This window comes from Electrophorus electricus, chromosome 22 (genome assembly GCF_041902795.1).
Source record: "Electrophorus electricus isolate QZ-2024a chromosome 22, ASM4190279v1, whole genome shotgun sequence".
Classification (NCBI taxonomy): Eukaryota; Metazoa; Chordata; class Actinopteri; order Gymnotiformes; family Gymnotidae; genus Electrophorus; species Electrophorus electricus.
In genome coordinates, this window is record NC_137518.1 from 7,981,558 (window position 1) to 7,996,947 (window position 15,390).

General features: G+C 40.9%; 1 protein-coding gene across 1 annotated transcript in view; it reads left to right on the forward strand.

Annotated features, from left to right (window-relative positions):
- pax7a (paired box 7a) overlaps positions 1–15,390 on the forward strand; it is a 47,693-nt gene that overhangs the window by 9,631 nt on the left and 22,672 nt on the right. Inside the window, exon 5 of the mRNA XM_027002004.3 lies at positions 11,210–11,409. Coding sequence (XP_026857805.1) covers positions 11,210–11,409 — 200 coding nt within the window. The remainder of the gene's footprint in view (positions 1–11,209; positions 11,410–15,390) is intronic.

Genomic DNA, 15,390 nt, shown 5'->3' on the forward strand with positions numbered 1-15,390 from the left:
CATCATTACTTCAGTACAAGAAACAATGCAAACATGTCAAATCTACACAGTTAGAACTAACCAATCTGGTTTAGACAGTGTATTTGTCATCATGGCCATTTATTCTTGCTGTTGGGGTTGGGCTGAGTTTTGCATATCCTTTTGCATATATGTATATTGTTTTGTACATCCTTTGTACATGAATATCTATTATAGCATTTTGACAATGGCAACGTAACACTTGCCTTTGTGAACTGGTTGTAATAGACTTTAAAAACCTGTATAGTCTGTAAAAAGGTTTAGCCAAAAGGTGTATGAAATAACCACTGGCATATTTCTGTCTGTCTGCATTAATGAATTTATTGTTTTGGCAAATTAGAGAAAATTCTAGATTCTACTATTTTTTTTTCTGTTCATGAGGGTGATATGTATTATTAGTACAATTGCTGTTGATGAATTTTACCCGGTTACTGACAAGATTTAAGCCTAATAACATAAACACTACCATAACACTCAAACTGGAATTTCACCTTAGCATTAAATGCAAAATGTGTTCTTGGATATAAAAGCTACACTCATCCATATCCTCTCTGTTTCTTCCTCGGTCTGGCTCTCTGCCTCTAACCATCAGAGGGAGGTATTTGATTTGTGACCCTGCTAACCCACTCTTAATCTCCCTAAAGAGGGACCCCAGTGGAGAGGTGATCTGTTGCTGGCCATGGTGAGCCATGAACAACCCCTGCCTCAATCTGGCAGGTGTCAACATTAGCAACACAATTGGCTCCTAGAGTCTTAGCATTAGCGCCTTGATTAACTTCAACTGTGGTGTAGTGAAAAAAAGGTGTGTGGGGGGGGGGGTGTAGACTCGGGTGGCATACACCCGATTAGCAGGGATGAGGCTCTTCTACACAAACAAATAGAATAAAAAAAGACAAGATGATGAAAAGATCAATAATGTGTTACTTGATGAAACAGAGCTCTGATGGCTGTGGCCTTCTGAGCTGTATTTTTCTTATTTATTGTTGTTTTCTTCTTTAATATTGTGAGGTGTTTCTTCTGGTCTTGTTGGTATTGGTGATCCAATTTATGCTGGAGTCATTGCAGGCATGGTCCGATATTCGGCTGATGATTTGTGTACAATAAGGTCAGCTCAACAAGCTGCCTACAGATTATGGGACTTGTCGACTAAAGACTTCAGATCTGTGCTTTTAAAACTTTGTGATGGGACCAAACTCTCGGGGGACAGTGCAATGCTGGATAGGGGCTAGGTCAATATGTTCATGGGATTACAGGTCTTTGCTTTCATTAGACAGATCTTTCACTGAAGAGTGTGTGTGTGTGTTTTGGGGGGGGGGGGGGTGATAGGAAGGGGATGAAATGACATTGGGGTTGCTGGCTTTTGTCATTTTCAAGTAGGTGTTTGTCCTGACAAGAGAAAACAATGTCTCCAAAGGCCATTTCTCTGTCTAGCCATCTCTCTTGATAATTCTGGACCATGCTTTCGGACAGGACAAGGGTTGTCAATGATGCCGATTAGGTCCCTAAGGGGTTTTAACTCCAAGCTGTATTTGTTGCTAGAGTGGAAGGCAATTCTGATTTAATTGGATGTTTTAGAGCTGCTTTCTTGTCACCCACTCAAAATATCTCTTAGAAAACAAACAGAAAGTAAAGGGCCCTTTGGCTCTTTTCTTGTGTGAAGCACATCTCATAAAATGAGTGTTTTTATTGTATTGCATGCTCATGACAGATGTGTTTGTTACATTTTCAGGGTAAAGGCTTGTCAGTACTGCCACCATAAATCAAAAATATTGATACTTTTTTTGCTTTACATTCAAATAGATTATACTTACTAGTCTGTTGTTGCAAATACCCATAGTCATGATATAAGAAATGATCTCATGTGATTTCACTGTGTGGATTTTCAAGAAATTATGACAAAAACCCAATTTTCAATACACCTTCTTTAAGGGACACTTGTTTTTCCAGGCTTGGAAAAGTGTCCCTTAATGAAGTGTCCCCCCATTCCTCTTCTGTGCTGAAAAGAGTACAGAGAAATCTGAGAAAACTGCTTTTTTGTTGATGCTTACGTTTGTAGTAATTATCCTTTACATGGGCTTGCTCCTACATGGAAATACATTTGCTGAAGCTGAAATATTTGTGTTGTAATTTCTTGATTTTTTGCTTTCCTGCCCTTTTTCGTTTATTACAAATATAAACTACGGCAGTTAAAGGTAATATGTATAATACCCATGTCTCTAATTTCATAAGCACAAATCTGCCTAGTCTCATGATGGGTTTGTCAGTTAGGAATCCATCTGCATACATTTCCCACAAAACTGATAAATACACTTTTTTTTTCCCTGTTCTGTTATTCCGTGCAGACTCTCCATATAGATACATACCCCAAAATAGAAAAAAACACAACTAGTTTTAGCCAGAAATGCTATCTCATGCTGTCGATAATTTTGATAATTATATCCGAAAGAATATCAAAATAAAACTGTTTTAAAATAGACATTTTTGCTTGTTTTGTGGGATTTATTTATTTTACTTTATATCTGGGTAGACTATATTTCTGACCAGATTTTTGTATATTTCTTCCCCAATACACAAATTCATATGCATGGATTGTGGAATTTAAATCATAAAGTTAGTAATATAAAGAATAAAATGGACATATCAAATACAGAAGACAATGAAAATGCCGTTTTAAACGGCACTGTTGTCTTAGAGTCGTAGTTTCAATTATGCGAATTGTGTATGTGGTAGAGATAAAAAATATTTAACAGATCAGCTTTTATGCTCTTTTCTTCGCTTTGCAGTGTCTTTCAGTAAATTCTGATGCATGCGTTATTTCTCTTATTAACGGTCTTAACAAAGTACTCATTCGTAATAGCTCGCAATGTGCTTGTAAAGTCCTGTAAATCATTTAAAACTTTGTCGCCTTCGATTTTCGCTGCCTGCCAAAGATGTCAACGTTTTGACAGCTGGCACGGATGGCGACACTGTACCGGATTATTGCGCCCCGCTCGTTACCACCAAGGCGCACTGGAAAAGACAACAGGCATTTCTCCCTAATTTCATTACAATGGAGAAAATGCCCCACATAATGTGCAACACTAATTAAGTTTGGAGCCGTGCGCGAGTCATTCACACCATGCTCGGCTGCTTTAAAATCACCATTAGCGCATGCTACTTAGGGCCATAACATCGCCCATTTTATGCTTTTGATCTCCTTCACAAGTGGAATCTTCATTATTTTCATTTAACAAGTGGCCATTTTTAGGGGGCGACCCCCAAGACAATAAACATGTTCCTAAAGTGTTACTAATCAGAAATGTGTTTTTTTTTTCCTTTCCACCAAGTTAAAAAAAAAATGCACAGGCGGTGGGCAGTGTGCTTAGAGACCGCGAGCGTTAGAGGCCAAAGCAGCTAGCGCGAGTCCTGTAACTTCAAACGGAAAAGTGCTCGCCTCCCTTATTTAACTAATGGGCTTATTTATGCATCGTCTGTCGCTCTCTCCTCGGGGAATGCGCGCTCTTATTCTGAAATACATTTCATTTTCCACTTACATTTTAAAGCTACAATGTACAACATTGATCTCTGACACTAATATCAAGCACTAGGACGGGTTACTGTAACCCTGAAAGCCAGACATTTAAATGAGCTTTCCATGAGTCACGAGGAATGGCTGGAGAAGTTCAAGTAGGCTACCAAACGTAGCCCGCTTGCACCAAATTGCCATTAAGACGCAACGAAATTACGGCTACGAATTTCTTTGAACACTTATTTCAGCTGACGCTCCAAAAAGTTTATTCCACTGTTGTGCAGCAACAAAGAATGTAACACCGTTTATTCATAATGATGCAGATGTTTTTTCTGATTAAAATAGACTCTTTTCATTAACAATAAATTAGGAATATACGTGTTATTATACGGAGTACAAGCCTTTATGTTATAAAACGTCAACTTTTGGTTTTAAAATTGATCATATCCACCTCTACACCTCTACATATTTAGGATAATTTCATTGACACCATACATCTGTTTCATTATGATAATGCTTCCTTTCTTGCACTCTGCAGAAGGAGAAATGTTCTTCAGGTACTTATACAGGTGCCTTTTGTCAGTGCATTCCTCTTCCTTGGTAAACTCTGTCCTGCGCATTCTTGAGGCAAAAATAAACTGGCCACCTTGTGGCACTGAGTCAGAGCCTTGGTGTTGGTGTTTGATTTCCTGAGCTGCTTCTCTCTTCAGGCCACTTCACTTTGTTGGTTTACCCACGACCTTAATTAGCATAGGCCCATACCCTTCAAAAAAAAAATTTTTAACCGAAGTTGGAGGCCTGGTGTATCGTTATACTGGAATGGAAGTCTTGTTTTGTCTGACTGGAACGTAGCTTAACATGGCCCAAAATACTCAAGCTTTAGTTATTATAGATATTTTCACTCTTTAAAGTCCAGTTTTCACAACAAATAAAACTCCTTAATTTCTCCTTCAGAAACGTGATGTTGGACTGTTGGAGACTGCAGACAGAGGATAATCTTGCCCTCTGAGCCCTTCACGCTGTCATATTCACACATGCCTGTCCCCCTGGTGCTTGGGCATGGGGAGGCAATATGTCAGAGTTTATCGATACCCCGCCGAGCTGCGCGGCCCTGTCACAGCCCCATTCAGGTCCTAATGGCCCCCTGAGGTGCAGCATCTATGAGGGGCTCAGGGAGCTGGGAGGCCCTGGGCCCCGCTCCACTGTTGAAGGCGAGGCGTGTGCTCCCACAGTGACGCCGTGCCCCCATGCACATGACAGGAGCCATGAAAGGCTATCGCCTCCACTGTTCAATCTCCCTCTCTTCCTCTCACCCTCTCTCTCCCTCTCTGTTTCTCTTTCTCCCCCCTTAGAAACCATTTTTTCTTCACTGAAAAAAAAGGTCTAATTGTTTGTTGTGGGAGCCAAACGTTATAGACCCTCCCATCTTTTTGCCCTTTTTCTCCTCTTTTGCTCTTTTTTTCTGTTTATTTTTCCTCAGGACTCTCTGATCTCACTTGTAATAAGGTTCAAAATAAGGATCAATAGTGCAGAAAAAAGTGTAGGAATTTCCTTCAGGAATGGAGGCAGATGAGGGTTGGAGTGATTTTGACAATGCCACTCATAGGAAGAGTTTGAGGCAGCTGTCCTGAGGAGGGCAGAGGTACACTTATTTTGTTTGTGGCCAGCAGAAACCTTTTATGGAATAGTTTAATTGCAATAAACATTAGTTTTCCAAATAACCATTTCCAAATAACCATTTTCAGTTTTCCAAATAACCTGTTTACTTTAGTACCTGCTCCAAAGCATGTCTTCTCCAAAGCACTTGTTTGAAGGCAGTACTCCCTAAACTACTACTGAATCAATACGAAGTGCTAGCATTCAAAGAAGAACATAGGATTTGTCCATTGAGCCGTTGAGTGTGTGAGCATCTGGTCAACTGAACGGCAGTAAAGCTGTTGAATGGATGAATAAGCATGGGGTTGAAAAGGGTTGTGTTGGGGTATCAAGTATGTAACCATGGAAAGTGCCAGCACCTGGATGCATTTGAACTGTCCTCTTCCATACTGTAGAAGTCTTCTGTAATAAGGAGGTTAGCGTTCTTTCTTTCTTTTGAAAGAAAATTACATTGCCAAAGCATGATTTTGGCTTATAGGATGTAAATTTCTTCTTTGTAAACTATATAGACATTTTTTGCAGAAGACTTTAAGAGACAGTATCTCATGAGTTTTAGCACAAACACTTTAGGTACTGGATTTGAGAGCAATCTAACAAAAAGTGCAAATTCTTTCCCTCTCAGTTAGTTGATCTCACTGCAGTATCCCCCCAGACCTTCCTCCTCCTTCCTCTTCCTCCGTAGGAACACCAGTATCCGAGATTCAATCCCCCAAACAAACCTGCAGAGATCGAAAGAGCAATAGGTTTTTGTATTCAGGCCGCGAGCGAGGGAGATTGCTGCGAGAGGCAGATTGATGTCAGTGATATCCTCAGCGCTATCATTTAGATCGTTTGGCAAGACTGCACCTTGGTTTGGGGACTGTTTGTATAATGATGGCCTATACCCACCCCCACCCCTTGTTCCACTCTGACTGACAAAATAAGTAATTATAGCAACTCAGACAAAAGGCACACATAAAGTAAACGTGAATAAAAATAAAGATGGGAAGAGATGTGCTGTTATTTTTGTCTTATATAAGTATATAAGATGTGGGGGCTGGGGGGTGGGGGCTTTTGCCATTAATGCTCAACTGGTGTCATTTGCTCCTCCAAGACTGGTCCTTTTGAATGGTTGTAAAATAGCGAGCGTGAGGGCCTGATTGTAATTATGCTGGAACTAATATGCTTTTCAAAATGAGCCATTATGAGCTAATGCTGCAGTGCGAAAGCCCCGACTGTTTTTGTCCCTCTGTCTTGGGTAGTTTGCAAGGTACAGCTGATATCGAGACCATTGGTCACGGTATTAAAAAAGGCTCCATGGAATCTTACCGTAATTTTGAGCTAATGCTGATTCAAAGGCAGTCGTAGCTGACAAGGTTCAGACCGCTCTTACTTCCCTCTCACCATGCCATGGAAGCTTTTTGTCATCCTTTATCCCTGAGTAATATAGAGGATTCTGGGTGATGTCAAAATATCTCACTTTTAGTTCCAGTTCCCATGTTCTATTCAATTGTCTCTCTTTAGAGATAGATCATTAACGCCCCTTTTTTGGTATGTGGTGGCTACAATTTTATATTAATCCCATTCTCCAAGAAGCTATGTGAATTAGACCTCTGCAGATGAGGTTGATCTTTGTTTTACAAGAGTTTTCGCCTCTGCTTCCTTTTTTTATGTGTAAGTAACCTCAGCAACCACAGCATTATCTTCTGTACTGATAATGTGCACTAGGCTCATGATGACCGAAGCACCAGCGCTTGCTCTTTGCAAGATAGCCAAAGTACATAAAAACATCCATGGAGGCAAACTACACTGCTGGCAGGTCTTTTTATGAACTGCCCGGCTGCAAGGTGGAGTCAGTCAAGGCCATATTGCTTCATGCTTTGCTCAGGGCCTCTGTTGAAAAGCCCCCAGAGACACAGGATGGGAGCGAAGGAGTGAGAGAAGGAGCACAAAAAGACAATGGGGAGGGGTGGACCAGAGAGAGGAGCAGTGCTCAAGGTGTGATGGATATCCCATCTGTCTGATGTCAGTGCAGAACATATGCACATGAGTACCATTGGCTAACCAAGTTATTAGACTAATTTAACAGACTTAAATAGGACTGAATGTTGTTTTTTCTTTAGCTAAGGAGATGCTTTCAGTTGCCAAGATCTCTGACTGTCATTTCTGAGCAAAGGATCCTCAATAATGGACACAAAGCAATGATGGTGAGGTTCATATTGCTTCTGAACTCTTGGAGCTAGATATCCATAAATACAACTATAAATAGTGTATGCTCTTAGATGACTGCTACAATCCTGGTAATAAATGAATAAAACATGTTCAGTGTGCTAATTTGATAGTCCTGCATAATTTTCATGAGTTTTGTCTTTTATGTTAAAAAAACTTATACATCAGAGACTCACAAGTTTCTGAAATTCATAACATTCTGTTATATTATAGTTTTAATGTACAATTATATAAGTTCTGACACAGTTGTTATGATTTAGTGGAACCTACTAACAAGGTGAAGGAATCCTTGGTGACTTCCCATCAGAAATTGTGTGAAAGGATTCTATCTAGAATTAAAATAGGTATACACAGAAGGACAAATCTTAGACATTTATTAGATTTCCTTTTAAAAGACTGTTCCCTTTAAAAGGGCACATGATTATTTCTTTCTTTTTGTCAGCAGTATTTTCTCATAGTTTTGCTCTAATTGAAACGGATTCATTTTACATGATTCATGCATCGTTAGCAGCCTAAACATTCCCACAGGGGAGCCAATGGCCTGCTGTTAATTAATGAAATGATCCAATTCAATAGAACAGTTCTTTGTTTTTGGCACAAGTTTATCTATCACCACCTCTTATTGGTCCATAAGGGTTTGTTTCCAATGAGGCGTGATCTCGACAGAACATCTGCTTTGCACCTGATTTATCCCCAATTAAATTTTGCCCAATGTCAATATTTAGTTAAAGATTACACTTGGACCCTGAAGGAAAACATATTCTGACTATACCACAGACTGAAAGGAACATAATTAGGCTTTAATTGCCTGATAAGTGAGCAGGCATCAGCTTGAGGTCTTTATCAATATTCCCAGAACCTTTAAATGGAATTACAGCACAGTCATTATGTGGAGGATTAATCAGGATGTACCTTATTGTTTTAAAAACAGGCCAAACTGTTTGCAAATTGACCTCAGCTTCCACAGGGATTTGGCTTCACTGAAGGTAATAATTATTCACTATTTTGTCTTATTGGGATATGTCTGTCATCATACAGGGGAGACATAAATCACAAACAATTTGCCCCAAAATAGCATGTTTTATACAGTTTATTTAGAAACTTTAGATTTCAAAGAAGTGGATCAGGATCTGCAGATTCCTAGATAGCTATTTGCATCAGTGGGTGTACTTGTCCTGCTGTTCCCACGAACAGATCTAGAAGCCGACCTTATAATATTATGAATAGTCTTAATACAAATCCAGGTTAAATCTTTAGTTATTTATTCACAAAGTGGGCAGCTATACAGACCAATGTCCTACTCACATGTTAGCTAGATCTAAGGCTTCAGCCATATTACCCATGTGTCATAATCCAATCTAGACTATCATGAACTCCTATAACCAGAATAAAAGCCCAGCACCCCAATCATAGGATCTGGTTGAGACAGAGATGAGGCTTGTATCACTCTATTCCTTCTGTTCTGACACTGCCAGCATCTGTTTCATTACCATAATCCTTTGGTCAATGTCATGGCTGGGGCAGGACAGGGAATGTTGACCTTCCATCCTGGGCATATTGTCCAAATTTCTGAGCAACACCATAAGCATAACTCACACCATATATCTGGTGTAGTTTTCAACCATAGATGAACATGAATATGTTGCCATAGGTCTGGAGGTAGAAGGCAAAAAAAGTGGAATGTGGGACTTGATGTAGTTACCTTCATTGTTTAACACAAACAAGGTCCAGATGAGTTTACACGCTTCTGAAAAAGACTGAAAACAAACTGATGTGCTAACCACTTGAGCTAACAGAATCTAGCGTCACACAGAACAGGGTTTGGTGTCTTGGGGCAGTGTGGGGCGGAGGGGAGGTTGCTGTTCCCTTCCTCCTCAGGAGGCCGAGGTGACTTTGGAAAGTGGTCTGTATAGACCACTGCACTGGTCTCAAGTGTGGTCATGGCATGTTAGTGGCAAATTGCTGTGCCGCATCCTCATGAAAAACAACAAAAGGATATTCCCAGATATGTACATATTCAAGTTTGTATGTTCAAGGGTATATTTTTGCTGAAGAGCTGCTGGTGAAAAAAAATCAATCTTTATTAAAAGATCGGAAGACGAAGGAAATGATTTAATGAATGCGGACTCATGTCCTGCGGCTGCATGTAATCCGTTGAGAATCATTGAGCCTGAGCTCAGGGAGACAAAAAAGACGGTCTGTGAAGACTCCTCGAGTGGCCTGTAATGATAGTCTCCATATAATCCCCTAATTCCTTGTTTAATTAAACTCCAGAGCCAGCATTGAGACCAAGCCAGTTCAGTTGTTCTTTTTATTAACATTTGTTTAGTTTTTTTTTCCTTTGGTTTCCTACTGTGATTTTTGGGACATGTTCAAAACATGCTTGCACAGACTAATGGACAGATTGACACACACAAACACACCCACACCCACACACACACACACACACACACACACACACACACACACACACACACACACACACACGCACACACATAGGCCTTCTTTGTCTTATTTGTGACTGTGGCTGTTTCAGTACTCCTGGAGGTCTTGGTAGCCTGGGAGTATGGGGGGCAGTGAGCTGTTCTGCTCCATGCTCTGGCTGGAGGGCACTGGGTAAACTGAAACATTGCTGTGACATGGTCCAGGCTTGAAGCTGCCATACAGTAATGGGTAGGGAGTACACACGCCAGCTCAAAGAAGATTTCCTATCTTCGTGGCAGCTATGGCATTGCGGGGGAAGGTGCAAAGATGCGCTGAGCCCCTCCATCTCTCTCTCTCCCTCTCTCTACCTCTCTCTTTCACTTTCTCTCCTCTCTTCTCTTTCTTCGTTCTGCCTTTCTCTCACTCCTTGTGGATGATGCAAGACTGCAGGGCTCGGAGCAATGCTTCAATGTTCTGCTGCTTGTCAACACTTCGCTGTTTACAGCAGGCAAATGTGCAAGTGCAATTTTTATGTTATTTTTTATGACAGGACCTTTCAAAAAGCCTTGTTGCCTCCATGAATAGGTATACAGACATGGCTCCCAAGTACCGCATGATGCAATTTTAGACTCAATTATCATGGTAATATGTTGCAGTAGTATAACCAAGCACATGTCGTATCTCTGCTCACAAATGCTCCTCTTGGCCTGAACTGTAATGGAGCCTGGCTTTGCACAGTCAAATACATCCTAGGCTAACATGCAAACCGCCAACTGCAGTCTGCACTCATGTTTGACAGAGTGTTTGGGAGGGGGGGGTGCCTTGAGGAGTGGGGAAGGGGGACCCAATGTACAATTTGTTGTAATATGTATTGAACCATAGCTACAAACACAAAGAGTGGGGAATTCAATGGCCCAGGAGTAATATAGTATCATACTTACTTATTTCAAGTGGGTGCCTCTTAGCTGCTAGCCTCAGGCCAGTGTGGGGAGAATTGTGGGGATGCAGAATGGTAAGGTGTCCTGTGTAGATTACCCTAACCCCCCAGTGACTTCCCCAGGCTTCGAGAGCTCAGTGGAGGGATTAGACTCATGAAGGCCCCACACATGTGAATAAGAACCATACAAACCAAGTCCTGGGCTCTATTTGAAGATAACAGAGTATTAATACTGCTGTGATAGCAGTCCCTGATTTTCCTTCTAAAATCTTTGTGTCTCAGTGTTGATTGTTGATTGACTTTGGTGATCAGATAACTTTCATGTGCTATTTACTAAAAATGTTTATATTTTTTGCTTTTTTGTATAAATTCTGTGCCATGTCAAGTATATGTGTTTATGTGTGTTTAACATTTACATTGCCATGTAGTTTTTGCTGATGTTTCTGTCCAAACGACAGGTCACCGTACAGACGAAGGCTCGGATGTGGAGTCAGAGCCGGACCTGCCATTGAAGAGAAAACAGCGACGTAGCCGAACAACGTTCACTGCCGAGCAGCTCGAGGAGCTGGAGAAAGCCTTCGAGAGGACACACTACCCAGACATCTACACCAGAGAAGAACTTGCCCAGAGGACCAAGCTCACTGAGGCCCGTGTGCAGGTTAGTTATAAACACACACACACACACACACACACACACACACAATTATCTGCGCCCATTTGGACATGCTTCAAAACCCACAATGATGTTCCATACACACTGTTGTATTCCATACAACACAAACAGCGCCTGTGTAGAGCAAGTTAGTGTTTAACTGAAAGGCCCCTAGGAAAGGTCCCCAGGTTTGTGCAGCTGTTGAGCTGGTAATTATTCACACTTCTACTCTTCCTCTTTCTAAAAGACCAAGTAGACTGCAAGAGTGAGGCTCACAAGTCTGCAAATCTATATTACAAGCTTTTAAGCCTGTTAGATCCATAGGTGCACTTTAACCAACTAGCAGTAGAATTAAAATTCACTGCCTTATTAAGTTAATGCTCTTTGTCATGTGGGTGTTTAGAAGCAAATATATGTACATCAGTCACACAAAGACTGAACACTCTGAAAACACTCCCAGTAAATTAAATTTTTCATTCCATGTGGGGGTTTTTGTTGACTCAGCATTATCAATGTTGACTCAGCATTATCAATACAGTGCTTTTTTTCCTGATTATCAGAAGTGAAGGTGCCTTTATCAAACTCTGTACTATTGTAACATAATGCAGTTTATGGTGTGGTTTCATTTCCACTTTGCCATGATAGCAAAGTTTTAAGTAGATTTGCACTAATAATGTCTAATAATTAGGAAGCAAATTAAAAAATAGACTTGAACCTTCTTCATCTGTACTTTATGTAGCTCAGTCTGCCTTCAGTGGTGTATAATGTTTTTACTTGCTTATTTTCCTTGAACTGAAACAGTCAGGTTGTTCTTACCATATCCCAAGTGTATTTGCATTAATGGGTACAAACATTTAGATGTGTCTATACAGACACATTTGACTTTCATACCTTCTTTTTGACATGCTTTCTGATTTTTCTCATCACACTGCACACTTATGTGTGTGTATGTTACATGTTGATCTGCATGAGACTGGTTGTTTTGACTGTTCTGTTACCTACAGGAAAACATTGCCCTCTGTAACACATATATTGCTCTGGGAGCAAGTTTTGCCCAACGTTTTCACACCCTGAGCATCTGAAATGTTTATTGACAGCTTTTCTAATTCCACGGGACAGAGAGAGGCATATACAGTAGAGTTATAGCAGCAGCTATTCTCTGTGAGAGGGTTGGCTGTTGGGGTGTGAGGGGAGCAAACGGACAGAGGTAAATAGAAAGAGAAACAAAATGCATTCCTGATGGGTTTCTCATTTCTCCATTTGGCCAGAATCTCTTTCTAGTTCTTAAAAGCCATCTGCTGCTTGTAAAAGCAATTTCTCTTGCTCACGGTAGACCCCCACAATAACATTATTCAATCAATTGTTTGTAAAAATTAGTAAATAAATAAATAACAAGGGTAGTCAGGGGTGCTGTTCTCTGTACGCTCCAAGTAGTCTTTCACTCTCTCTCTCGCTCACTCTCATTCTCTCACCCTCTCTCTCACTTGCTCTCTCGCTTCCTCTCATCCCTGAGCAGACCCTGTTCCATGTACTCACAGTTCCCATCAAAATAGACACACAGGCAGGCTAACAGATTCCACATATGTCTCTCTTTGTCTCCCAGTAGTCAGCAAAGAAGACATATGTGTCTAAATAGTTGTATTCCCCCAGTCATGGAAGGATGAAAAGAGATTTATCCTTTGTTTATTTTTCACAATACTCTATACTTTAGGATGTCCTCCTAGACAAATGTGAACACAGGGATGAGGGGTGCATTGGCCCTGAATTAATCTGCTGCATCTGTTACAAGAAATGGTCACCAGTATGTTGTAGACAGGGCGCAACACTGCATGTGAAAAAAAGCTCAAGGGGACTAAATTACCACCATGATTTTGAATTATGGGAGAAAATGTAGACAGTATTTTAATGTTTATGTGTGACTTGTCACCAGGACTGCCATTCCCCTATCCTGCATAAATCTAAATCCTTTAGCATATGTCATTATTAACACTGTCATGTACAGGTTTGCTTTTTTGTTCCATCAAACACACTGTTACTGATCTGGCAAGTGGTTAGTGGAAAGCCATGCTGCTCTTCTGTTCCTACTTGTTTGATAAGAAATATGCAATTTGTAGGTCAGATAAGCATTTCAGGTGCCGCATGAAAAGAATGTGGGTTGGTTGTGTATGTGTGTTTATGGCCAATGATACAAATGAGAGAAGACAGGACATGAAGCAATGACTGGACAAGGCAAGGGGCTGAAAGGACAAGGTTCTTTCCCCTCCCTTTCCTTATGGATAACAAGATAAAAGCTAAAAGATGTCATGTGAAAAACTGAAGCATTCTTTTCATGGATCTAATTTGTTAATGCAGATTTCCTCATAATCTAATTCAGGGACAATTTGAAAATTTCTTAATTTGAAAAAACTTTGAAAAAATGATGTTTTTCCTAAAACATCATTCTAAAAATTAGCTAAAATAAATAATGGCCATAAGTTTGCAGTACTGCTGAATTAGTGGTCTGAGGATTGTGAAAGTGCCTGGCTAGGGAACATGAAGTCTTTTATGGAGGTCCCCTCCTTTTACTCCTTGCTCGTGTCATCAGCGCTTTTTCTTCACTGGGTTTGTTTCACTCCCTCTGTGAATCTGAGCATCTGAAGGAATCACCAGAGAGACACATTAACTTCATTCAAGCTGTTGCACGCCGTATTGGGTTAAGTGTCTTATTGCTTCCTGGGGCTAAATTCAAAAGGGTAGCTTATTATTGCTGTAAGAATTACAGACGTCTCCTAAGGCTTGCACAAGCCAAATAACAAGTCCTTCAACCGTTAGGAGAATATTCTCATACATGCCTTTGCACAGCAAGAGGCAGTGCAGGATTTCTGGATCTTGCTGATCTGGCTCAAAACACAAAGCTTGAGTGTTTCTTATGTATTTCTTACGTATTCGGCTCTCCCCAGCCGGGCTTTTTGGACAGACCTTGGCCAGGCTGCAGAGCTGCTCCTCCACAGCTGTGCAGACCTGTCCTGCAGATGTCAGTTTTGTGGGACTGGAGGAGAAGGCAGCAGGGTGAGGGAGAGGTCAAGAGAGGGGCCTCTCTACCCCTGGTTCATTTGCTCCAGGCTCGGAGCATATCAGGGCAAGGCTCCTGCAGTACCCCCTCAGCATTAGATTGGGAATCCTCAGCCACATGGGTGGGCAACTGTGGCATAATCTCATTCCAAAAACATGCTTGTAGCTTTGTTTTCCAGACATTCATGGTGTTTGGTGGTCTGTAGAGTAATAAAGTTAGTTTGTACATGTTCCAAACTAAGATTTTTTTTAGACTTCTGTAGGGATTCCTACTTAGATACACAGCTTTCTTAACATATTAGTTTATTACACATCAAGGATCAATTATATGTTAAACAAAGGTCAGTGTGTAACTGTATCTCAGCTCAACATATAAGATTAGTGTATTCCCCAGATTGGTATGTAGCTCCATATCTGTACTCCATATCCATAGAGACACTCTGCAATCATAGATGACTGTTCTGATAACTCTATAGGCCCTTGCTCACTATGGAGCATTGTCTTCAGTGTCGGTTCTGGTCCTCTTCCAATCTGTCTTAATCAAGACCCCACCATGACCCCAGAACTCCTCCCTGTGAGCACCTGCAGCTTTATTGCCTCTGCTGGTGATTTGCTAGATCAGATTCATGTCATTTCTAGGCTTGTGTGCTGGGGAGCTGGGAGACTGAAACGCTAGTACGGTGTCAGAGATGTCGGCCTGGCCTTGCCTATTCTTCCTACAGTCAAGCTGAACCAAAGCTACAACAGCCAAGAAAGTGCCCTGAATGAGTAAAAGAGAGAGAGAGAGAGAGAGAGAGAGAGAGAGAAATAGAAATAGGAGAGAAAAGGCATAGGCAAGTTGCCTTTTCTTTGAAACCTTAGCCTGCTAAACATAAAAAATGTGAGGTGTTTTGAAGGAGAGGGGGAGACTTGTGACTGCTGTAAATTAGTCCCTTA